This window comes from Carassius carassius, chromosome 1 (genome assembly GCF_963082965.1).
Source record: "Carassius carassius chromosome 1, fCarCar2.1, whole genome shotgun sequence".
Lineage (NCBI taxonomy): Eukaryota > Metazoa > Chordata > Actinopteri > Cypriniformes > Cyprinidae > Carassius > Carassius carassius.
Window position 1 is genome coordinate 26,735,889 of NC_081755.1, and position 27,633 is coordinate 26,763,521.

The 27,633-nt window shown below is 37.5% G+C and overlaps 1 protein-coding gene and 1 long non-coding RNA gene across 2 annotated transcripts in view; one reads left to right on the top strand and one right to left on the bottom strand.

The window, feature by feature from the left end:
* The window catches only part of LOC132114905 (neurexophilin-1), a 34,503-nt gene extending 21,471 nt beyond the window's left edge, over positions 1 to 13,032 (bottom strand). The window contains exon 1 of the mRNA XM_059523332.1: positions 12,493 to 13,032. Within this exon, the coding sequence (XP_059379315.1) occupies positions 12,493 to 12,546 (54 nt within the window). The 5' untranslated portion in view covers positions 12,547 to 13,032. The remainder of the gene's footprint in view (positions 1 to 12,492) is intronic.
* A 2,908-nt stretch (positions 13,033 to 15,940) lies between these two features.
* On the top strand, positions 15,941 to 24,609 carry LOC132114992 (uncharacterized). The gene is made up of 3 exons (XR_009425395.1): positions 15,941 to 16,074; positions 16,961 to 16,982; positions 24,226 to 24,609. It is a non-coding gene; the product is annotated as an uncharacterized LOC132114992 (long non-coding RNA).
* The last annotated feature ends 3,024 nt before the right edge of the window (positions 24,610 to 27,633 follow it).

Genomic DNA, 27,633 nt, shown 5'->3' on the forward strand with positions numbered 1-27,633 from the left:
GAAATTAGCTAAACCTCAGACAACATCACAGGCATTTTACCTGGGTGAAGGAGAAGAAGAACTGGACTGTTGCCCAGTGTTCCAAAGTCCTCTTTTCAGATGAGAGCAAGTTTTGTATTTTATTTGGAAACCAAGGTCCTAGAGTCTGGAGGAAGGGTGGAGAAGCTCATAGCCCAAGTTGCTTGAAGTCCAGTTAAGTTTCCACAGTCTGTGATGATTTGGGGTGCAATGTCATCTGCTGGTGTTGGTCCATTGTGTTTTTTGAAAACCAAAGTCCCTGCACCAATTTACCAAAACATTTTGGAGCACTTCATGCTTCCTTCTGCTGACCAGCTTTTTGAAGATGCTGATTTCATTTTTCAGCAGGATTTGGCACCTGCCCACACTGCCAAAAGCACTAAAAGTTGGTTAAAGGACCATGATGTTGGTGTGCTTGACTGGCCAGCAAACTCACCAGACCTGAACTCCAGAGAGAATCTATGGGGTATTGTCAAGAGGAAAATGAGAAACAATTGACCAAAAAAGGTAGATGAGCTGTACAGTAAATGAACATACTTTCCAGAAGGCCAACAATTCATAAAAAAATTATTACATTTTTATTGGTCTTATGAAGTATTCTAATTTGTTAAGGTAGTGAATTGGTGGGGTTTTGTTAAATGTGAGCCAAAATCATCACATTAAAAGAACCAAAGACTTAAACCACTTCAGTCTGTGTGCACTTAATTCACGAGTTTCACAATTTGAGTTGAATTACTAAAATAAATGAACTTTTCTACGACATTCTAATTTGTTGAGATGCACCTGTATCAGCATACCGTTGCTCACCCTGTTCGCACAGACAGGATACATTATCATCTCGTTCACACACACTGTGCAGACAGAGCGAGAATGGATGACAAACATCAACAACCTGATCTTTCTTCCTGGTGTTGTACTACTCTTATTAACGGTTTCTTACACTGTGAATGACACATGATATATTGAAGTAATGTTGTCTCTGGTCGTCTGGTGTGTGCAGTGCTTTAAGTGGGCCGGTACGCACCGGTACTCAGTACCACCACTTTCAAATATAGCTCTTGAGCGTACTGCCACCTCTCCGTGCGCCCAGAACGTACTTTTAGCATACCGGTACGCTCATTTTTGACATCTGTTTTAATAGAGGTTTTAATCTTTTGCCTGCGCTGCCGCTTTTCAGTGCGCCCTTCACAATGAAAGCTTCCTAATTTGTCGCACCGAGAGCAGAGACTACATTACCCATACACCCTTGAGTTTTACAAGTGAAAAGCGAATGCATCGCTTTTGCCGCTGTCAGTATCAACTCAACATGGCTGGAGAGGGTGTGTGAAACGCGCACACGCGTCTCGGTAAAATTCAAATACAGTGAAAAACACTTAATATGCTCTCCTGGCTTTAGACTCTAAGTACTAAAACAACACGGTCAGAATCAGATGACTCGCTGGCTGACACCCCACCAAGCCTGTATGATATCGCTGCAGGCCAGACGCAAGCTAATGAAGTAATGCAGTAGCTCTTTCAGGAAGGATGACCAGGCGTCCCGAAAATTCGGGACAGTCCCGAAATCTAAACTGTTGTCCCGAATCCCGAATCTGGCCCTAATTGTCCCGAAAATTATACTAAAGCAAAATTGAGTAGTTATTGTCTGATAAACATTAAAAACTGTCTGCGGAGGTTGAGTCGTCCTGCAACCAGCCCCCGCCGGCTGCTCATTGGCTGCAGCATCTTTTTTCTAAGTTAAAAAAAAATACCGTAGTCCATAGGCGGCTAGGCACAAATTTAGATATTCATTTATCTAATTAATCTATATGCACAAAGACAATACGACCTTTTTGTCCCCTTTTTGTTTTAAAGCTTGATGAAGAGAGCACAAGTTGCTGCAGCTGCGAGGAGGACAGTGATGCACGCGTACAGGAGTAATTGACAGTTAGCGGCACTGTGTACAAAAAATAAGTTTAAGCTCAATAGCGTTAGCGTTACAGAAAGGTCTGATTTACGCACTGTTACAACAGTCATTGTTTTTTTGTTTTTTTAACAATGACATTTGAGTTCATGATTTTAATGTTGTTGTTTCTTGTGGCAGACTAAAGAGTAATGACAGACGGTTGATCTTTGAATAAAAATGTGTTTAGTTAAGGTTTGAAATTCTTTATCTTTTATTATAGGCTACGAAATCTAATATCATAAGCCCCCCATCGCGTCACCCAAGACCGCAGACAACCCCCTTACCCTCCCCCCACCCCGCCCCATTCACCCTATTTTAAAGGGTATTTTTTCAAAATCCTTGTGCACATTTTATTTATGTTCAGTAGCTCTTTCTAGCTCAAGCAAATCCACAAACTAATGAAAGGATTTATTATATTTTATAAGGTCGTCTGTTGACTGCTGTATATAAAACCCCTTCAATATAGTTGTTGTTACCTCAGGGGATGAGGGTAGTCATCAAAAAAAAAAAAAACTTTATATATATATATATATATATATATATATATATATATATATATATATATATATATATATATATATATATAGGCTATAATAAAGTACCGGCACCTCTTTTAGGCCACTTAAACCACTGGGTGTGTGTGTATTCATGCATTCAGGAGGCGTGGCTTTGGACGTTTAGTATGAGAATCCAACTCTAAGGGCCCTATAATACACTCGGCGCAATGCGACTCAAGGCGCAGCGCAAGTGTGTTTGCTAGTTTCAGTCCGATGCTGTTTGCATTTTTCCATCCAGCGCCACGTCGTTTAATTAGCAAATGCATTTGTGCTCATTTGTGTGCCCATGGGCGTGCTGGTCTAAAAAAGAGGTGTGTTCAGGCCCATTGCTAGCGCAATGCTATTTTAAGGAGCTGAAAATAGACCAACTCAAACCTGGTCTAAAGTCTGGCACAAATATTTTTTCTTTGTTATTTGAAGAGCATGTTAGTAACACAGGGGTGCACAGCAGCACGCAAACATACCAAATATAAAAAATTAAAGGAATCCATAAGAATGCTAATTAAATAAATAAATAAATGCTGGACCAAGCTCCGTTTCATCTCGGAGACGCGTTCTGTCTTTGCGCTTGCCAAATTCCACCGTGTAAATAGCAAATCCGTCATGGCACGAGCGCAACTGGCCAACTGGCTCTTAAAGGGAATGGAAGATGAGACTCTGATTGGTTTATTGTATGTTACGCCCAAAAATCACCTATTACTCATTAAGAGAATAGGGACAACTTCTTTTCCGTCGTTAAAATAGCAAAAGTGGATTTGGACATGCCCTGAGTGCACCTGCGCCATGCGCTTTACACTTTGTGTTTAGATCGTTAAAATAGGGCCCTAACAGTGTAAATGTGAATGCATGAAATAGCATTACACCTCCCCTTTAAGGACTACTGTCTACCAGAAAGAGAAAGTTACACCAGCCACAGCCTTTGAATCTTAGAAAGAAAGATATTGACAAGGCAGATCTCATGCTCTTTACAAATCTCCAAAGAGGAAGGTAGAAAATGAATCAAGGTAACTGTCAAGTGTATGTCAATAAGTCTGACAATATGTCTTTAATTTAGTGCTATGATTCAGATGATAACCTCCTCTGAGCCTCTGAACGTCAAGGTACTGCACACTGACAAACGCACACACTGTATTATGTCCCGGTGGAAACACACTGCGATGTTAACCTGAGTGTCAAATTAAGTTTGAATATTATGCAGAAAACAATATGTATGAGATGAGATTTTCATTTTCTAAATCACTCCATATAATTGAGGGAGAGGACGGGAAGCAGACAGGGTGCAATGAAAAGTACCTCTCTCTCACTGTCTCTCTCTCTCTCTCTCTCTCTCTCTCTCTCTCTCTCTCACTGTCTCCCAATAAGAGCCGTGTGCTCCTATGTTTCCTCAGGCTGTTGGATTGAAATCTCCATCTCTAATATGACATCAATTTTTAATTAAAGGCCCCAAATCCCACTCAGATTCCTGAGTGTTCACCGACACATTTATTTCTCTCTCTCTGCAACATACCTCATCCATTCACGCTGGGAGATTTTTCCTTCTGTTACATGATTAAAATCTGCAAACGGCTCTGCCCTTAGAACTAATTATTCCACACCAAGACAAGAGGCGCAAGGGAGGGAGAGAACACAAAGGGGAGAGAAAGGTAATTTCACAAGAAACAAGCCGTTTGACTCTTAATGAATAATTAATGCTGGCTTCAATGGGGTCACAAGAGCACAATAAGCAGAACCTTACGCCCACCCACAACTTCAGCCCCGGCTACTGGACAAACATCAGTCTCTTCCTTCCTTGTCCCTATTTTACCATAGGCTGTCTCACTTGAACTGACCATCTGAAATGATTTGGATGGGTTCAGGTTTAGCGATGCTTGTGGACCGAGGGCTAATTCAGTATTCAAAGCTAGATGGTGGTGCCTGAATTGGCTATCAAATTTTTGCATTATGCTGTATTGACAGAGTGAACGTGCGTGTGGGTGCAAATCAGCACAATCTGGTCTGTGATAGGTGAGGCAGGTATAGATGAGCCGGGAAGAGTAAAGTGGGCTGGGAATGGTGAGAGAAATAGTTTGTGTTAGTAGAGCCATAATTGTTAGGCTCTTTGATTAGGGGGTGGTTGGTTGGTTTGTTGGTTGAAACACTTTTTTGATTGGGTTGTGAACAACAAAACAGTCCTACATGGAGAAAAAAAAAATGTAATGAAACACTCTATTCTATTTTTTTTCCACAAACCTAGCACAAGAAATAAAAAATGTTAGCTACATCCTGTTCAAGTTTGGTGTCAATAATTTAAATTTTTTTTTTTAAATAAATAATACTTGATTTAATCAGAGGTGATTAAAAAAAACTATTTAAAATAGGTTTTATGCTTACAAACTTTCTATTCATCAAAGAATCCTGAAAAAATGTGTAATGGTTTTCACAAAAAATATGAAACGGCACAACTACTAATAAGAAATGTTTCTTGAGCAGCAAATCATCATATTAGAGTGATTTCTGAAGGATCGTGTGACATTGAAAACTGGAGTATTGATGCTGAAAATTCAGCCATCAAAGGAATAAATTACATAGTAAAATATATTCAAACAGAACATGTTTATTTTAAATTGTAATAACACTTCACAATACTAAAGTTTTTTTTTTTTTTTTTGATCAAATAAATGCTGGTGAGCATAAGCTATGTGCTTCAATGATTGGTAGTGTATAATTACCTTTTATGCTTTACATATATCGTTTTTGATGCCAAAGGATGTGCATCTAATTATACTCAAACAGGTTATGTAGCATCCTTAGAAAACAGAAAAAAAGACATAAAAGAAAAAAAGGCAATATTGTCTAAATGAAATGTGTTCACTTGCAATGACAGACTTTGTGCTATTTAAACATTGTCTGCTAAGAGCATGAAAACAATCAAAACGGTAAATTGTCATATGTAGTCTGTTATGTTAATTTTGCACATTCCGTCTGATCCCTGAAGCAAAGCTAATTTAGAGGCACTCTTCATTGTATCCATAAACATTTTGTCCCAGACTCTATGGATTTTAGCAACGGCCCTGTGAGTGAGGTAGAGTGAAGGCTGGGTGATAAAGGGTGAACCTCTAAGATCCGACAAGGCTATGTGTGGCAGCGGTGCAAGACAGTCTAATGGGAGAGGTTTGATTCTATATCATCGACACAAACAGCATCCTAAACTACATCTGTTCTCTCTCCCTTCCTCCACCGCTGAGAGCACAGCTGATGCCCAGAGTAATGGGATTCTCCATAGCACTATAGGACAGGCTCTAACAGGCAGTTTAGATCTCATCTATTTGACCCCATTTGCACTTGTTAGGATCATTCATGGAACGCAATGAGAATCAGAGAGGGAGAGAGAGATGCAGAGAGCAGGAGAAAAAGAAGGGTGGGGAATGAAATTGTTTAACTGACTCCTTTGATAAATTCTCTAGTAAGAAAAGTCATGTCTGGTATTAAGGGATGACTCTAAGAGTGATACCATTTCAAAGGAAAAGTATGGTGAACATGATAATTTTAGTGCTGTTACAAGATTTTATATCACTCAGGGAAGCCTGAAGAACATCAACTACTGTCTATTATATTCTAGGTTCTGAATGAGACCATGTTCTCCACATCTAATAGCTAAAGTCATGGCTGATTTTAAACTTATTTCTGAACTACAGTATGTCTATTCAAAATCCTACTGACATCTTTTAAGCAATTTCTATTAGAAAATATTTAACATTTTAATTAAATACTAATCTTAATATTTTCCAACTGTCTTTGTTAGCAGCCTCAGAGCTAATCCTTGACAGCTCACTAAGTAATTAAGGATTTTAGGTTTCAAGAATCAAAATTGAAGTGGACCCCATGGAGGAACAATAAGAAAGCAGTATATAACTGTATTCATCCAGCCTTGAAGGATTCGCAAACAGATGCCTATGTTACACCCTAATGATGTCAGCAGATGCCTTTGTCACACCCTGATGAGGTCACTGCAATGCTCTGCTACTACAATAACCATCTGTCTACTCTCACAGATGGTGACAGATGTCCTTGCTTCAAATAAACTGGAATGTAGCACTGTGTCCATGAAGAAACTCATCTTTGCTCTCTACAAGTCTGTCCTGCTTTCCAAGTCCATTATTGGTCCAGCAGTTCATTTCTTTTAGATGAAAACTGATTGCTCTGTGTATTGATTAACATCCACCCAGGAGGTAAACCTTGAAGCATAATTTGAAGGTGTTTTTGAATCAGCAAAACCGTTAAAAGCCTGAACATGTACACATCTAATTATTTTCCTTAATGCATGAAAAAAAGACTTGACACATTTTTATAAACTGTCAAGTTCTTGTAGTTGAACACAATGCATTTATAGCATTTATTAATCTTGATTAATGGTAATATTCTAAATGTAAACTGCATTTTCAATTAAACATTTATTTTTTATTATTATTGAGCTAACATTAACACTAAGCAAAATAGAATAAATTAACATTTAATTTAAGTATAATATCTTATTTAACATTTAAAGAAAATCAATAAATCTACTGTAAAATGGTTCATTGATAGTTAATAAGATTCATATAATTAGTTCACATAATTCATAATGCACAGACCAATGTTAATGTAAAGAACATTAGTGTTACTGAAATTATGAATGTTTGTATGTGTGCAGACACTTTTATTCTCTTTCTCTACCTGTCATACATGTGTTATTTCTTTCTGGTTATGTTTATCAATGAGGAAACACATCAGATAGAAATCGAAAACTGTATATGATTGTGATGTCAGTGATTTAAATGCCAGCTGTTTCAAGCAGATGGTTAACTTTAAGGCCAGAAACACATTTGAGTACATGAGCACACACATTTTCAGGTATCACTGCATTTAAAAACAAAACAATTAATATTGCTATATAAGTACATGTGGTATTCTCAGTGTTGTTGCAATGGGTGTAGATCAGGCTTTACTTTTAACAGCCAGTTTGCTATGTCAGGTAACCTGCTGTCATGATATAACTGTCTGCCTGAACAGCAACACATCTGGTTTAATGTCACAGACATGAAATGGCAAAGGTAACTCTGTCGCCCCCTTGAGTACTGAGGCTTTATTATTATTATTATTTATTTTTTTATTTTTTTGCCACCAAGTAACCCAAGAGCACATGAACTTGCAGTGCATTTTCTGTGTTGTGTGTTTCTGGCCTTAATGTCATAGCCTTATAATCAAATCTCTTGCCTTTTATGCTTAGTGTAATGTAAGCATGCTCACTAGCATAGAGATGGTGTCAATTAAGCAGTGCTTCAATATTTATATAATGGCATTTAACTGAGATATTATTAGATGTTGACAGTAGGGCTTAATAATGTATGCATATAAGCTGTGCTATTTTAGTTGTCCTGTTGTTTCTCTAGTTTATCTTTAATAGGGAAATCCTGCCATATCAATGATGCCCATTTCTGGGATAAGATGAGGTGGATGGGAAGCCTACAGTACATGAGCTCCACCAGGGGTCAGTCAGTCCGTGCTAATATATAAAATCATCAGCATTTAATACATACCACACAGGTAGACAGCAGTGTTTAAAATGTGTATTTTACAGTGCCCTTTGGTAATGTGCTTTATCTTTCTTGTTTGTCTGAGTGACTAAAATGCCCTCTTACTGTCTCAAGATGAACTGTGGGTCAATCTAGGGGAGAGTTTACAGTTAATCTGACCAGACAAGGCAGCAGACCATGAGGGACAGAAGAGACGAGTCATTGGACAGGTGAATCAGAGAATATCTGACTGTTTATGGCACGCAAACAGATTTTTTAAGAGCTTAAAACCTTGCGACACAATAACACTTGAAACACTTTAGATAATGGCTTCAGGTCTATTCTGTCAGTCGCCATGATTTTGTGAAGTAAGACATGTTCCTGGATCAACATCTTTTGATGATCCTGGATCAACATTATTGTCCAAAAATATAGACTTAACCCAATCCCTAACCCTAAACCTAACTCTACCTATTATTTATTCCTAAAATTAGTGTTGAATGATAGCTGATTAACAAGAGTGTAGAAGAACCTAACCCTGATTGTAAGCCTAAAAAAGATATTTCCTGAAAAGTTATATCTCAATTCTGATTGGTTGATTGGAATGTTGTTCCAGGATCAACAAGGATGTTGATCCAGGAACATCTTGTACTTGGTGAAATCACGATTTAGCTTAAGAAGTATGACTATCCAATCAGAATGAGCCTGGAAACACAAATAATTTTCATCAATATTGGTTGCCTGCATTTACCGTAATAAAAAGTGTTTGAATTGGTGTTTTGCACCAGAACAAATGCATACACTTTAACAAACAGTCTTTTTTATCATTTCTGTGTATGCCAAAACCAAAGCTTACTGCACACGCCCAGACAGATGGACCGGAGTTGTCTGATTTTAATGTCGGTGTGTAGTTTATTTTCCCTCATGACTGTGAAGAAAGTGGACTGCCTGCTCTGAAAAATTACATCTTGTAACTGTATTAATTTAATGAGCTCATAATGAGAATGATGCTGGGCCAATATCATCAGCATAAACACGTTTAACATGGTAATTGCCTGCAATAAGCTCTTGACTGCATGACATTGTTCTGTAGAGAAATCACTTAAATCATCACAATCAGGAGAGAAAGAGGGTGCAAAAGATGACTTGATTCTGTGAGTGTTTAAAGAAGAGGAATTAATTAAATAAAGGAATAAATAATGTGCATGTATTTTTTATTTTAAATTATTGTTATATTTTGTTGTATTAGTTTATATTGTTATGTATTATTATTATTTTATACTGTTTCATATTTAAGTGTGTTAACTGAGATGTGTGCAACATATATCTGTTCAGTGTATGTTCACACTGCAGCAAAATACTCCCTATCTGATTTCTTATTCCTGTTCTTTACGCACAGAATTTGGTTATTTATTTTCAGTTTGTCTTTCAATCTCTCAGTCATTGATTGGATGGTGGCAGATTTTAGTGTAATCTTGGGGCTTAAAAGAGGTGGGTTTTAAAAAGACTGAATGATTGGAGAAATCAGACATACTGCGAAAGAGTGAAATCTGTCGTTTCAGTTCAAGGAAGAATAAGTTGACTAAAAAAACATTTAGAAAATGAAGCATATGCATGGATGAATCATTCAAAATAACATTGATAAGATGATGATCTTTTGAATTTTTAGAATTTATATTTATTGGCCACTTAAGTCTATATAGTGTGTACAGAACCAAACTGAAATAAAACAGGCAAAACATTGCTATGGTTTCAAGAGTGACTTCTGTATTCAGTACAGACACAAAATGATAATTTAGTGGATTCGCTCCTATAACTCTGCAATATGTATGCAGCCAGGTTGAGATGTTTCTAACCTCATAAGCATCAGTTCATCAGTGGATTTTCTTAGATGCTAAACTCAGTCAGCTCATGGCACAGGCCATAGGTTTAATGAAAGCTCCTGAGATTAACTAGGCAAAAGCTTGAAGGCTTTATTAAAGCAGGCCCTTTAGTTTCAATAAAGCTGATGAAAATTAAGGTTGATTATTAATGAGCTCTACATGTCTATTAATAATAACGTCATAATAGTGTTTAATAAGGGATAATTCATTGATTGCTCTATAATTTATCACTGTCACACAGCAAATGAATTACCCATGATGCCCAATTGAGGTGTGAACGTGTAAGCCATTTTCTCGCGTCTGCCTCTCCCTCAGTTTTTAAGTAATGTGGCAGATAAATGACCTAATGCCGTAAGCTAAATTGGATAATTACATTATTAGTGTCTTCCTGATGTTATATATCTAAAGGTATGCACTGACAGCATTCTGCAAGTTACAAAAGGCAGAGCATGTATGGTATTTTAATTAAATTCCTTATAACCTTCACCTGTAATTTTATGAGTCTGCTCTTTTCCTGTTTCTTTTCTTGGCAGGGTTTTTTTTTTTTATATCACTAAGGAAAAAAAATATCAACTTTGCTCTGATACATTTCTGTAAAACAAATAAATAAATAAATGTTTGTTCTTTATTAAAATTTGTCAGGCCAGAAGATTGGTGATGCCCTGGTATGTGTGCTGTGTATTTCTCTCAAGACTGCCCTCCTTCAAATCCAAACCTGGTTTAGAGATTTAAGGGCATGTGACCTTATTAAATTTCTTCTCACTGGCAGCACCTTCTCAGTTAATTACAAGTAGGTGTTTTGTAATTAATCTAGGGAAGATTTGTCACGGTTATTAGTTGTCCGCCCCCTTTCGAATGGACAAATGTTAGTAGCCGAATGGGAGGCTTTAGAGCAGGAAGCTGGATTTGTACTAATGCAACATCCAACCGAAAGTTCCAGTATGTGGCATAATTTAACTGCAAATAAAGCAACGCTTGTTTGTTGTTTCGATTTTTAATTCTGATATGCTTCTCTCTTTTTTTGCCACTTTAATGGCAACATTTCGTATCCCTTGAGAATACAAGAGGATTAAAACGTGTCAAAGAAGAAGTCATGAATTATTCCGGCTACACAGCAGATAATTGTAACACAGGGACTGCTAGAGGGGGATTAAATTTAGACTGCGGGTGTTAAGCTATAACACCCTCACAGCAGGTGCATGAAAAACAGGCAGCCATACACAACCTTTGCTCTAACAGATACTCTGGCATATTTTACCCATTGATATCAGTCATAGGTACACCAAGGTCAGTGTAAGCTCTGTACATTGTGCCAAGATGACAACTGAAACTGAGGACATCCTACTCCAACAGGTATTCTTCATTCTTCAACAAAACTTGGTCTATAGGATTGTTAGAGTACCATCTGTCTTATTCTCAAAACAGCCATGCAGGAGAGCCATGGATATTTATAGTAATATTATTCATAAAATTGCTTTTCTTATTGTAGTGACAAAAAATTTGTAAAATTATGTTTCAGAAATCATCCATTCACACATCCAAAAACTTTTAATTTGAGTTAGGCCTCCCAATAATTATCAGCATTAGTTCACTTAAAACGAAGAATATTTTTTTACATATAACCTAGAAATCGTATTTCTAGAAATGGAAACATTTTCACAAAATGCCAAATTTTTGTTTTGGTCTAATAATTAATTATTTTTAATATAATTAATAATCTTATCTTTAAGTTTATATCAGATTGTGTCACACCACTTGTCGTTGGTCTTGTCTATGCAGATTAGAGTATGTGAGTGTTGTGGAGTTACGTTTTTATAAGTCTTTATAATGTATTATAATAACTTTATTTATTTTTTTAACATGATTGTTTGAAGTGGTAAAATGGAAAACCTGGGGAGTGGAGTGATTACAGACTCTCAGGTGCTCCGTTCCACTCACACACACTGTTCCAGGCCAGTTTTCGTTCTGTGATTTGATTATTAAAAGAGACCTAACTTTTTATGGTCTTTTGGTGTGAAACTAGCTTTTTTTAATTACTCGTATTAAAGCTGTTGTATAAAAGCATTATCACACTCACAATTGTGCTGTAGAAATTATTATCAGTACTCTCACTCGTGTGATTTTGCACAAAAAGTTTTTAGAATAGTAACATTCTTTGTGTGTCTACCAGGGCTCCAGGTGAGCCTCTACTGTCACAGTGCCCCCTCGAAAAATCAGCATCGCGACGCCTCTCGCTTTTCTCACCGGAGCTGCTCTTCCCCTATTTTCTCCTCTCTCCACACACACAGAATGGGCATGGGACCCCTTGCGCGCGAAGCGAACCGTGACGTTCAAAAAACAGTCAATACGCGCTCGAGCGAGTCCATCCTAAACTCCTGCCCTCAAGTGTGAAGCGCGAGCGCACGGCGGGAAGACGTTAACGGTCACCCCTTGACGCGCAGGTGACGGCTACTTGAAGTGCACCACTCAACCGTTGACAAAGAGGCCGTTCGGTTCAATAAACGCAAGACTGAAACTTAACATCACCCCTTAGACCTCAAATCACCCCCCTGGCCGCTCACCAAGCAGGCTGTCCCGTTGAGGAGCAGCAGGATGAAGCCGTGGTCGGAGCGCATCTCGTCGGTGTCCTACTGTCGACAGCTCTCCGTTCAAGAAGACGCGGTTCCTCCGGTACCGTATCCAAAGCAGCAGAGACCCGGTCCCATGTCCAACAAAAAGTCAAACCCGAGCTCTCCTCTTATGGGAATCCCACCTGCGGTCTGTCACGGTAAACTCCGCTACTTGGAGCGCGTCACATCCAGAGGTGTGTGGAAACTGTCAGGACACTTCTTCGCTGCCATCTGCGCACACTTTGCTCCGTGTCGTGTTGCTGTGTGAGGGGAATCATCTCCGTTATCCGCGCTTTTATGTGCTGGTGACGGTTAGGATCCCAGTGCGCGAGCCTGACCGGAGCGCAAACTCCTCGAGTGTCGCACATATCAGGGCTCCCACACGGAATGACGTTTTAAACCCCCCTCTCTCTTTCTCTCTCTCTCGTCAGAACCCCCAGTCTATCTTTTGCTCTCTCCCTCTTTCTCTCTGTCTCTCTTTCTCTCTTTCTCTCTTATTTTATTTTATTGCTTTTTTTGACATGACAGTATTGCCAAAACATTGACCATTGCATGAACAAAGAACAAATAATGTTTATATAAGACATAAAACAAGAATAGATCTAGTAGATAGGTAGATAGGTTAAGGGTAAAAGAATGTTGTTTTATGTTGTCCTAATGTCATTTCAAACCTCTCTTTCGCCCTCAGTAACCATTCGCTTTCATTACAGTATTTCCCCCCTGCACTGAGAGTCAATGTTTACTGAGCCTTTTTACAGAAAAACAAAATAAACGTACAGGTTTTGAACTACGTTGAGGTGAATAAATTGCTATTTTGAATGTTTTTGGATAACATATCTCAGTAAATTGATGATGGGTTGATAAATGACTGATATGCACCTTGTTCCAGGAACATGTCCTTCTCGCAGTGTGCTGACGGCTGGAGCGTCACAGGTCATTAAACGTGATGCCAGGGGTACCTTGCCACAAGGTACGGGCTATTCTTATTGGTTTGTCTGCATCAGTGCACCTCTGTTATCTGTTTTGGATGATTTGTCTCTCTTTTTGTCACCAAAGATGCTCTCCCTCCACCTAACTGGTAATTGGCCCTAGGAGAGGCCTACTGTGCCTATTGCGATGGGATTTGTTTAGCTTTATTGATTGGAAACAGCCCGATATCCTCTGCCTTACTATGTGAGTCTAATATGAAATCAGATCACGTGCACTAGAGCCAACTGAGAGCACTTGCTTGATTGCCACACTTTTGTTTTGAGCCATAATTTATTTTCTTGTCCTGTTTGGGGTGGGGTGGGCGGGGGGGGGGTTAATTTCTCTCTTTTAAACATCAGTAATTCTCCCTCCGTTTTGTCTTTTTTCTTCCTTCCATTTTTTTACTTTTTCGATCTTCACAATTTGTGACACAATCTCCAGGGTTTCAATCAAATAATTTGACCCTTAGCCCTCTTGCCATTCCATTACCAAGAAAACACACTTCCGCTTAATCATTCACGCACACACTGCTTTAATGCCCAATATTAATATCTGACAGGGGATGTACAGTGACCTTAGAGGGTCAAAGGTCACTTTCCTTCTGTTTCTAAGCGTACACACACAGAATATTATAGCAACAGACTTAGTAAGCCATTTCTTCCATTTCTTCATCAGATGTTAATTATGCCTCATAAATTATGTCCAATAGAGAGTGATAAAACTTACAAGACATTTCTTCCTTCAAAAATGTGTGCATTGCTATTTGCAGTGAGATATTTTTGGGTAACTGACAAATCCAGGTTATAATTCACCCCACAACTAAATAATACAATTATTTGCATCATGGTAGTATTGGCTGTATTTGCCTTTAATATATGCTGATTAAAATAAAAACACCTTTACATTCAGGCTGCAGAAAATAATGTGAGTTTCAAAAAAATAAATAAATAATAAAATAAAAGTCAAATATTTAAACGCATGACTGTATTGAGAATTTGAAGGGGAAGATTTGCTTCATGCTTCATCTTCATGAATATGTCATATTTTCTATCCATCTTATTGGTCATAAAACATGCTTAATTTTCTTATGGAGTAGAAAAATACGCAGTTTACATATAGATTATACTTCTCTATTAATAGATTTTTGAGGAAATGTGAACTAGACATGTTTTTTTCTTCTGTTACTAAATCAACCTCTTCGTCAGTATTCAAAAGTAATTATGCATAAGGATGATGTTACAAACCATGCAGTGTGTGTATGGGTGTATCAGTGATTGAAAGAGATAGTGTTGTGTTTGTGTGTGTCTATGAGCCTGCATTAGTGTAGGGATCAGGACTGAGGGCGTTAGTGGCTTTATCTTCTTTCACATTGCTAATGTCATTTGAGTGAGCTGTGTAGGAGACAGCGGGTAATCCAACGAGGAGACAACTGTGCAATGCAAGTTATGAACATGTTAGAAAGGACACTAGCCCCATCTTGTGTTGAGTTTTGTTACTTCACCAATTGTGAAGAAATGATCTTCAATGGATGGGTTTAAAAATTACTAACAGCCGTTTTACTGCTTCACTGCTCAGCACTCTTAAAGGTTTGAGGCTGCCTAAAAACCAGTGAGCTTAAGAGATGACACTAGTCAATATTTTATGAATACTATACATATATCTATAGAGATTAATTCACAACTCTTATCAGATGCCGTTTTTATAGTTTCAACCAAAAGTAGACTCAGAATTGTCAGATACATGGCAGTGTATATTTGTACTGCCTTCAAACAGCATCCAGATGAAGGTATCTTAATACTGTAGATAGGATGTTATGTGAACATTATATTCAGATGTCTCTCTTCTTCCATTTTTCTTTCTTGGGATTGGTTGCTGTTTTGATTTTAGTTAAGAGTACAATACATTTGTACATGCATTTATCTTGGTTTTATTTGCGAAGAGACATTTTTCACTTTTTAAATAAGAAGGTGTGTTTAACCTATAGCAACTGAAGAGGGCACCATTGCTTTAAGAAAAATAGACCAGCATGTTCTCCATATGTTCTCCTATAGTCTCCATGTCACTGTGTAAGTGGCTTGAAAGTTTAGTTTAATTCCGTTCTCAGCAGTTGACACAGCATGTGCTTTTTAAAGGTGGTTTGACATCAAACTGTAAGTGACATTCCCTCAGTTATTCCAGCTCAAATTATCTAAATCTCATAGACCATCTTTTGAACAATAATCTATTTTTTACCTTCTGTTCATGTTTACTTAAAACACAACACACTACATTAATCCCAGATTAAGATGCATTTGGTATTGTTAAATATCTTTTTATTAGTAGCTCAAATGAACACCACTAGATGTGACCTTTTTTAATAGAATTAAAGCCTAGGTGTGTAATTATTGCAATGCAATTGTAACCAAGTGGCATAGGTTTTCAAACACTCCTTCTGTCTGAAATCTTTTAGATCTGAGAATTACTTATGTTGTCCTTTGTTGTGTGCAACTGATTTTTTTCTCTCTTTAATATACAAAGTATCTGACGCCTGATCAGCGAAGGCTAAAGGGGACCAGCATGGAATGGGTGTGTATTTTGTCTTCCTCCTGTCTCTTTCATTTTAAAGGAATTGTTTCCAGACACCATCAAAGCCAAGCTCTCAACTCAGCAGTGTCCTCACCTTTTAACTCGCAACACACTATCTTTCTCTTCGCTCTCTTCTCATCTATTCTTCAAAACTACCTTTCTTTTACTCTCTCTGGTGGCTGTCATTTAAAGAACACCAAACAACTTAATCAATATGACAATAAGCCATTAGACTCCAGCACTTATTCCAATGACTGTCTGTTGCTTGAGTCTGAATCCAACTGTGGGTTTGATTATGAGATGGGGCCAGAGGGGCAAGCAGATCTGTCCTCTACAGCCTCTATTGATCTGAGCCTTAAATGGACTTCATCAGACTGCATCAGCATGCTTAATATAAGCCCACATATGCCCGCAGAAGACATAAAAACATAGAGATAAAAATGCAACGTCGCCATTCTTATTTCATTTGTGTCTGCCTGTCTGTTTCTGCCTGTCTCTGGCGCTGGCTTTCCCTTGCCTTTTTGCTTATTATACAGTTCATAAGTATAGATAATAATTCATGCATGCTAATTAAAGATTATTCCATCTTATTCGGAGCCTGACAGCATCACTTGTCTGTTTATATGTATTGTATATATTGTAATTATATATCAAATTCTCTCCATTTAATTATGTGCTTGTTTAAAAAGCCTTTGAGTTATCTAGAAATAATGTCTATCATATGTCCTCTTCAAGTGAAGTTTGTTCACGATATCGAAGTTGAGAGAGTATAAAAAATTATGGAGCATTTTAATGGCCTTATGGTCCTGTTGCGTCCTATTTGTTGCTTAATACACTTCAGATCCAATTCATTGTGCTAATCATGTTCTCCTTTTGTGTTTTGCAGAAGAGATTTGAAGAACATTAAGGTAAGTAAATGACTAAAATTTTTAGATGAGCTATCTCTTGAAGTTAAAAATGTTCTGCTAGCATTTGTTCTGTTAGCATTTTTAATAAAAGTAATAGGATCTCATGGCAGAGAGGCAGTCCGCAGGTGTTTTGCTTTGCTGACAGAGATGAACACATGAAGAATAGCCGTTAGACATGCTTCGCTCTGTTGAAAGAGGATGAGAATCCTTTATAAAGGTGAATGTGAAATCTATTGAAACAGTTCAGACCCCTGCCACAGACATACACACACAGATTATGGCCTCTTTGGAAGTGTAATTTGAGAGGTTTCTGTGTATGTGAGTGTTTGTGTGCATTGGATCCCGCATCGCCCTTTTGCCATGATCAGGTTGAAACAGGAAGCAGCCATGACCTTCTAAAAAAGGGTATACACAACCTAAAAAGCTGACAATTGAATTAGTGTTTTCATATGTCTAGGAGAAAGCAAAAAACAGGTCTTGTGTGATGGTTTGGTTACATATAGGTTCAAACACATCCAAAAGTCCAGACCCCAGTAATTTTCTCTGGAAATTTTACCAAGATCCTTTAAACATGAAGGTCATCTCTGTTCTTCATTTTCTGACTCGGTCATACTGTCAAAGATGTGGAACCAGACATAGTAGTCCTCATTAATACAGCAGTGATGCATGTTTAATGTCTGTCGATGAGGATAAATGGCTTTAAGAGACTTTGGTTAAAAGCGAGTGAATACACTTCATATAAAAATCAATAATCCCAGCTACTTATCTCCATCTGATGTGACTCATGCCGTTAAGGGCTATGGAGCCTGTTCTGGTGTTATCTCTAAATGATGCAGTTTGTTTGTTTATTTATTTAAAGATGGATGCTTTGGACAGGAGCATCTTCACTGACATTTATGTGCTTTATTATTAAGAAGCTTTTTTTGTATTTAATTATTGTTATTTTATATTGTGTGCATTTACGTACTTGTGTGTTTCTGGTTAGTATGCACAGTTGGGTTTAGGTGCTGGGGTGTAGAGGGTGGAGAAAGAGAGAGACAGAGAGACTAATGGAATTCATAATTAAAAAAGCTTTTAGTGCAAGGAGGACCTCTGAGGTTGAGTAATCATGGCAAAGCCAATTTACACACACTCACTTGCTCACTCATACAGACTCTAGATATAACTGTCCTATCATTGTATATATGCAGGTCTAAACAGAATCTGCATGCAGAACTTCTTGTCTGTTCACTTATGTAGTATTTTAAATAATTAATTATACGTTTACCTATAACAGCCTTTGTAGTATTCTTTGCTCCATTTAGAATGAGCTTTTATTGCCAGGCATGTTTACACAGACGAGGAATTTGTTTTTGTGACAGAAGCTTCCACAGTGTAACAGAATGACAGTAACAGAAAAAAACTACAACCCGAATTCCGGAAAAGTTGGGACGTTTTTTAAATTTTAATAAAATGAAAACTAAAAGACTTTCAAATCACATGAGCCAATATTTTATTCACAATAGAACATAGATAACATAGCAAATGTTTAAACTGAGAAAGTTTACAATTTTATGCACAAAATGAGCTCATTTCAATTTTGATTTCTGCTACAGGTCTCAAAATAGTTGGGACGGGGCATGTTTACCATGGTGTAGCATCTCCTTTTCTTTTCAAAACAGTTTGAAGACGTCTGGGCATTGAGGCTATGAGTTGCTGGAGTTTTGCTGTTGGAATTTGGTCCCATTCTTGCCTTATATAGATTTCCAGCTGCTGTAGAGTTCGTGGTCGTCTTTGACGTATTTTTCGTTTAATGATGCGCCAAATGTTCTCTATAGGTGAAAGATCTGGACTGCAGGCAGGCCAGGTTAGCACCCGGACTCTTCTACGACGAAGCCATGCTGTTGTTATAGCTGCAGTATGTGGTTTTGCATTGTCCTGCTGAAATAAACAAGGCCTTCCCTGAAATAGACGTTGTTTGGAGGGAAGCATATGTTGCTCTAAAACCTTTATATACCTTTCAGCATTCACAAAGCCTTCCAAAACATGCAAGCTGCCCATACCGTATGCACTTATGCACCCCCATACCATCAGAGATGCTGGCTTTTGAACTGAACGCTGATAACATGCTGGAAGGTCTCCCTCCTCTTTAGCCCGGAGGACACGGCGTCCGTGATTTCCAACAAGAATGTCAAATTTGGACTCGTCTGACCATAAAACACTATTCCACTTTGAAATAGTCCATTTTAAATGAGCCTTGGCCCACAGGACATGATGGCGCTTCTGGACCATGTTCACACATGGCTTCCTTTTTGCATGATAGATCTTTAGTTGGCATCTGCTGATGGCACGGCGGATTGTGTTTACCGACAGTGGTTTCTGAAAGTATTCCTGGGCCTATTTTGTAATGTCATTGACACAATCATGCCGATGAGTGATGCAGTGTCGTCTGAGAGCCCGAAGACCACGGGCATCCAATAAAGGTCTCCGGCCTTGTCCCTTACGCACAGAGATTTCTCCAGTTTCTCTGAATCTTTTGATGATGTTATGCGCTGTAGATGATGAGATTTGCAAAGCCTTTGCAATTTGACGTTGAGGAACATTGTTTTTAAAGTTTTCCACAATTTTTTTACGCAGTCTTTCACAGATTGGAGAGCCTCTGCCCATCTTTACTTCTGAGAGACTCTGCTTCTCTAAGACAAAGCTTTTATAGCTAATCATGTTACAGACCTGATATCAATTAACTTAATTAATCACTAGATGTTCTCCCAGCTGAATCTTTTCAAAACTGCTTGCTTTTTTAGCCATTTGTTGCCCCCGTGCCAACTTTTTTGAGACCTGTAGCAGGCATTAAATTTTAAATGAGCTAATTAAGTGGATAAAAGTGTAAAATTTCTCAGTTTAAACATTTGCTATGTTATCTATGTTCTATTGTGAATAAAATATTGGCTCATGTGATTTGAAATTCCTTTAGTTTTCATTTTATTAAAATTTAAAAAAACGTCCCAACTTTTCCGGAATTCGGGTTGTATATGTATATATATATATATATAAACTTTTTTTTTAAAGAAAATATAACTAGTAAATAAGGAATAAAAATATACAAATTGACAATTGTATGTACAGATATATTATGTGCAAACTGAAATGTAGACTAGGTATGTGTGTTAGATAAATAAGTGTATAAATAGTGTGTGTTCCACATTTATTGTTAAATGTTCACGAGATGGATTGCCTGAGGGAAAAAACTGTTCCTGTCTCTGGTCGTTCTGGTGCTCAGACCTCTGTAGTGTTGACCAGACAGCAATAGTTCAAAGAGGAAGTGTGCTGGATTTGAGGGGTCCAGAGTGATTTTTGCCAGCCCTTTTGCTCACTCTGGATAAGTACAGTTCTTAAATAGAAGGGAGGGTTGTACCAGTGATTCGCTCAGCAGTCCGGACTACCCGCTGTAGTCTTCTGAGGTCAGATTTGATAGATGAGCTGAACCAGAGAGTTATTGAAGTACAGAGGACAGATTCAGTGATGGCAGAGTAGAACTGTTTCAGCAGCTCTTGTGGCAGGTTGAACTTCCTCAGGTGGCTAAGGAAGTACAACCTCTGCTGGACCTTTTTTATTATGGAGTCTATGTGATTGTCCCACTTCAGGTCCTGGGAGATGGTGGTGCCCAGAAACCTGAATGACTCCACTGCAGTAATAATGCTGTTCAGGATGGTGAGTGGGGGTAGAGCAGTGGGGTTTGTCCTAAAGTCCACAATCATCTCCACAGTTTTGAGCGTGTTGACCTACAGGTTGTTAAGACTGCACCAGACAGCCAGCTCTTTATCTTCCTGTCTGTATGCAGACTCGTCACCATCCTTAATGAAGCTGATTTAATCCACATTCAAATCTGTTCCACAGGAGTCTGCAGATTTTCCTGCAAATTCAGTACAGATAAAAAAAAAAAAATCAGAACTTGAAATCTTCACCAGATGTCGGTAACAACCCAAACAAAACAAAACAAATACGTCCAGAAATTAAGATAGTTTTGTTTGTATGTATGGATTATTGGGGTTGTTATCGACATCTGGTGAAGTTTTCAAGTTCTGATTTTTTTTTTTCCTGAAGATTTCAAGTCAACAGCACCTTTAGAAATATATTTACTGTGGAAAATGGTTAATAAAATATGTTTAATGGGACTGAATTTGTTTTTAACGTGATTACAATTTAATTAAAACATTAGAAATTTATAATTATATAACGTTTCCTTTCCACAGTTACTCAAACTGCGAATAATATTGCGAAAAAATTACACACGCTCTGCCTATGTGCTTGCGAATCTGTATGTTCTTTTTTGTAACAATACGGTATATAGTTGTCAAGTTAACATTTTACGGTGAAAGTGCCACATATGCGAAGTGTGGCTTTCCGTGCTTGATACGTATAACTGCAAGAAATTGTTAAAACTTTTGTATGTTATTAGCAGAGGTGGAAAGTAACGAATTACATTTACTCGCGTTACTGTAATTGAGTAGCTTTTTTGTGTACTAATACTTTTTAAAGTAATTTTTTAAATCTGTAATTTTACTTTTACTTAAGTATATTTTGTTTGAAGTATTGTACTTCGCTACATTTTAAAACACATTAATTACTGAGTAAAAAAAATAAAATAAAAAAATAAATCGCTCCCTGGAAACGCTTAAATCGCTAAAATCACAAGAAAGATGCAGACGGACAAAACAGGCGTTAGTGGTGCAGACACCGCAGAAAACGAAACCCCATCACATTCTGAAGTTGAACTCGAAGGAAATGAAGTGAACCCCTGGCCATATGTATGCTCTATTATGCAGTGTAAGCTGTACTTGCCTAGGAAGACCAAACTAGCAGCTTATAAAATCTCGACAAGACATCAACCCTTCGCAAGAATGTAGAGGTAAGCTAAATAGTTGCATTGGTGGTTAAAATGAAGCTTTGACATTTTAGCAAGAGGTTTTGCACAAATTAGCCAAAAAGACAGTGGTGAGGAGTGTGCTATTTTTGTTTTAATGATGTGCGCGCGCATTTATAGTGCGTTCTTTCACTGTGTGATTCAGTCTCCTAAAATGCATTTAGAATGATCACAAAATTGAAGATATAGGTGAATTGTCCTAAAAATTCACATATTTATATAATTTCATCTATTAAATCAAAATCACACAAAGAATGCCATCGTTTCCTCCAAAAATCATCATGAATATATACATACATATATATATCAGTTCAGTAAACAAGTTAATTAAGACACTTGCGTTTTAGACACCATATTGCCTTTTTTAGCTCTATTTCTACAACAGAAAATAATTCCAAACACAGCCACCAAAGCACAGTTTTGCGTCTCTGAGCAACGTGACAGTGATTCGTTCCTGAATGAATCAACCGTTTAAATGATTCGGTTCAATCGCAATGACTCACTTATTAACAGTGACTTGCTGACACATACTGGCCATTTTAATTTCACATTTAAAGTATCTTTTGATTTTTTTTAAATAATTAATTTCTTATCATTTCAAATGAGTATTCAACATTTTATGTCTTGTATATCAAAACATTATTCATGCATTTGTAACTGCAGGTTAAATGCATTCTTGTCCTGCACTAAAAAGTGTAATACATCTAAATGCCACTTCCAATGAATCTTCTGCATTTCCTCTGCATTAAAAGATGAGTTTGTTGATACTGATTTGCCTGGTAACAGCCAAAATGTTTTATTATTCTAAATAACCGATTCCTTTAATTAAAAACAACTAGTTTGAGATTAATAGACCTATCCCAGGGGTGTCAAACTCAGTTCCTGGAGGGCCGTAGCCCTGCAGAGTTTAGTTCTAACCCTGCTCCAGCACACATATCATGTAGTTTTCAAATAAACCTAAATGATTAGATGAGCTGGATCAGGTGTGTTTAATTAGGGTTATATCTAAACTGTGCAGGACTGTGGCCCTCCAGGAACTGAGTTTGACACCCTTGGCCTGTCCCATTTTTGACTCCCTCCCACTGTTAAAATGTAACTAAGTAATTTTTACTCTGAGTAAATTTTAAATGAGCTACTTTTTACTTTTACTTGAGTAGATTTTTAGACTGGTACTTTTACTTGTACTTAAGTAAAATTTCATTAATGTAATGGTACTTTTACTTGAGTAGAATATTTTTGTACTCTTTCCACCTCTGTTTATTAGCCAGAAATATTTTCAACCGCTAATGAAGAGGCACTGTTTATTTGCGGAAGAGTGGATGGTTTAAGCAACTGTATGTTCAGAGACTTAGGTAAGTCCCCCTACCTGAATTTCTAGACAGCTTTCAGCCATAAGCCTCAATTGCAAAATCATTAGAGAATCAGGAGGAAGTCGGTATACAGCAGCAGTGGGGGAGCATTAACAGCCCCAGCAACTCATTCCCTGCTAAGGCAAAAATTTATGATGCCATTTTTGTCCGACTTTATTGCTGATTTGAAATATGCTATTGAAACAGAATCTCAGTTTTGGAGATTTTGGTCTTTCCTCATTCATGTAGGAGGAGGTTGTATTCAAGAGCACCACCATTGATTTGTTAAAGGGGATGCAAACATTGTTGCCAACCTTTGATGATATGATACACTATAAAGCATTTTATTGAAAAACATGAAACATTACATCAGCAATGTTTTGCAAATGGCTTGTGCCTTGTATTTTGCAATGAATGAAAGGATGAATTAATCAATGAATGAATGAATAGCAATGTGTAATTAAGTTGACAGTTTAAAATTGTGATTTTGATCATTATTTTTATGTAATGCATGTGCACTCCTTTTTGCACCAAAGGTTGCTCATGCATGTGTACTGTTATCTACTATACATATAATATACCTGCATGGTTGGTTTGAAAGTGCATGCCAAAATGTGGCACTGCATCACATGACAGGGAGAAAAATTTTCAGAGGCAGTCCTTTAATCTGTCATCCCTCCTTTGTTCTTAATTGGTGAGTGTGACAGACCTCTGACAGAAGAGACAAAGATTTCTGTAAAAACAGTCAGCAGATGTTGTTTTAAGTAGACTAGTGGGATGCTGCCTTATATTAATCAATATCACCGATTTTCAGTAACTACTCCACAAGTAAATGTTATGGAATTACTACTTTATCTCCCTCAAAGTTTTGACATTGGTTCAAACATTTTGACATTAGACTTGTCATAGCCATCTATGCAACCATAACTTAACCATGTATGCATTTCAACGAATAGTTGTTCACACACACATACCATAAATGTTTTAACAGTCTACATGTAGGCCAGGCTTTCTTTTCTCCTTCTGTGCTGCGGATCATGGCTCTTTTCTCCTCTCCATCAATGCAAGAAGCACCTCCGCTAGACCTGTTCTTTTTGATGGCATGCTCTCACCTGTAGTCTCTTGTGGAAGTCTCATGTGTTCCGATTACATTCTGTGCTGGAATATCTGATATTCTCTGTCCTTCATACAACATCTGTTTGCACTTATTCTGTATTGTGCTTAATTGGCATTGATTATGTTTTTGCAAGTGAAAAGTTTGTGAGCTTCTAGAAATATCATGGATAGAAAGTGGTACACCAGAGTATGAAAGACAAATTTGCTGAACTGTTTGACGGCTTTAAACTGAATAAATCTATAAAGCATCAATGACCACAGGAAGAACATGCTGTTACACCTTGAATTCAATTTTAAATAAATTGCGGTCTTTTGAACTTTTAATTAAGGAAACCTAAAAAAAAAAAAAAACAATAATAATAATAATGTATCTTGTTTTCAACAGTCATTATAAAAATAAATGTTTCGTCATAAGCAAATCAGCATATTAGAATGATTTCCGAAGACTGGAGTAATGGCTGCTGAAAATTCAGCTTTGCTGAATGGGATCAATTACATTTTAAAATATTTGACCCTGGAGTAAAAAAACAGTCTTAAGTCGCTGGGGTATATTTGCAGCAATAGCCAAAAATACATTGTATGGGTCAAAATTACTAATTTTTATTTTATGCCAATGATCATCAGTAAAACTCATGTTCCATGAAGATATTTAGTAAATTTACTACTGTAAATATATGAAAACTTAATTTTCTATTAGTTATATGCATTGCTAAGAACTTAATTTGGACAACTTTAAAGGCAATTTTCTCAATATTTTGATTTTTTGCACCCTCAGATTCCAGATATTCAAATAGTTGTATCTCAGCTAAATATTGTCCTACATTATATCCTAACAAACCATACACCAATGGAAAGTTTATTTATTCAGCTTTTAAGTGATGTATAAATCGAAAATTACCCATATGACTGGTTTTGTGGTGCAGGGTCACATTTTAGAATAGAAAAGCTATTTTGAATTGTAATACAATTCCACAATATTACTGTTTTACTATATCTTTTGATCAAATTAAAGTAGGCTTGGTGAGCATGAAAGACTTATTTCTCAAAAAAAAACATTTTAAATGCTTGTGCAAATAAAAATGTACATCTTCATGATTCTATTTTATAATTCTTTGTATTCTTATCTCACTGTAGCTAAATGTATCCAATCATTCATAATTTGAGATTCTACATGGCCTGTTGTGCATATGTGTATATGTATTCATATTCTTGTTTATTCAAAGGGTATCAAGTGTAAATTACCAGTGTGGTTGTGATTAACAGACACTCTAACTCACTCAAGCTGTCAAAACATTTAAAATGACTTGTCATTTCTTCCAGATGAACAAGGCACATGTACAAACACACATAGTTGCATACATCTACTGTAAAATGAAAACAAAGATTCGTTCAGTGACCCAGGTCAGAGATCACACATGGGGGACAAACTTCCATCTCAGGTCATATTTTGCAGTATTTTACTAGCACTAACAGCACCCCAAACGTTCTCCCAGGGGGTACACAAATGTTTTCATAACATGCAAGGCACACCTAGATCATCTCAGCTAGCCCAGCATGCTCAAGCACCACATGCTGTAAAGGAGAAGGGTTGTGGTAGAGTTAAGGGGGACATGGGAAAGGTAAGACTCCCCTGGGCAGTTAGGGCTGAAATCATGTACACAAAACCCCTACAGGGGCGTCTACTGACTACTCAGGGGTCGAGTGATCCAGTGCCGGATCACATTTTTATGAAAACTGAATTGACTGATGATTGGCTGTGCTCTATGTGTCGAAACGGTTAACCTTCATCACGTAGATGTGAAGAGCAAAGGAAGAAGTAAAACCAAAAAGCAAAACCAGCTTTGCACTTTGGTCTTTCTCTCCAGGCACTGAGTGGAATACCTAAGTCACATGGCAGGGAGTCCTTAGGGGGTCCTCATGTTCAGGAAGAGGGGTTTAGGCTCTCAGAATCTGTGTAATTACTTTTGGTTCCAATGGAGCTATTTATTTATGAAGCTCTGATATGATTTTGACAGCTCAAGCTGTATGAACTCTATGAAAAATACACTGAGGACAGCTAAAATGGTAGTTAAATAGAGACCAAGAGGAAGGCAAGAAAAAGAGTTTTAAGGTGTGACTGCAAAATATATATTTCAGTAGAGTTGTGACTGGTTGCATGCGAAAATTATGTTTTTCCCTCAGTGAGCGAAAATGTGATGCTGCCTTAAAATTAGGCTAAAATGAAAAAATCTTATGAGGTGTTTCAAGGTGCCCACTTTTTGTAACAGACTTCACATGCATGCCTTAAAATGCTGCCTTCATAGGCATCTCACTAGGTTTTGGGACAGAGCATTAGACAGAGAAAAAGCATGTTGAAATGTCTGAATGATCTGTAACTGATTAGTCTTCTGTCATTGTTACACTACTGAGGGTTTCTAGTTTTCAGCACTGAAGCATGTGGGTGGTCATGCTTATCATGCTGATGTACACAAAGTGAACATGTGGAAGTTTGGTTTGGTGTTTTAGTTCAAGTATCTCGTTGTTAAGTGCATGTAATGTGCACTGAACGTCTGTCTATCTTTACCACTGAGTTTGTCTTTGGTTTCCTCTTGTACAGTCATCTATGAGCAGACATGATCTGTGACAATCTGACGCATTCATCTCATCACATGCTTTCATGCTTGCTCTAAACGCCCTTTGAGCTGCACTTAAAAACTGCTCTAATAATACAGTGTGCTCTGTTCATGTCCCACTGAGATCTATTGAAGTGAGCTTGTTGAGTTTAGATAGCCTCTGTCATCCAGGCACAGTCAGATACAGTGTATTATCACTCACACTTTATACCAGCATAAACACACTTGAGATATTATTTTTTTTCTAGGTGAAAGATGCATTGAAATGGAGTTTTTCACAACTCTTATGCATGCATAGGGTTGAACTCTCATGCACTCCACTTGTCAGGCAGTGTATGATTAATGTGAGCAGGAGTACAAGGTATTAAAGAAGTGTGCTTGACTAAGCCCACCGTAACCAAGGTCGTCTAGCAGAGGTTTCAGAGAGAAGGACTTCATTGCTTCCAGAGCTGGATTATTGACGGGTGTCTACAGTTGATCCTATGCAGGATATGAGACGGACTAATTGTTCTATTGACTTTTTCTTAGATCTCTTGCCATGAGTTACACATGCTACTTCTGACTACACATATGTTGCTTTTTGGATATATGCTCTTTCCAACAGATTATTCTTTTTGTGCAGTTATTTTTGTTTATCTTTTTGGTTTGTTTGTTTGGTATTTGCTTCACTT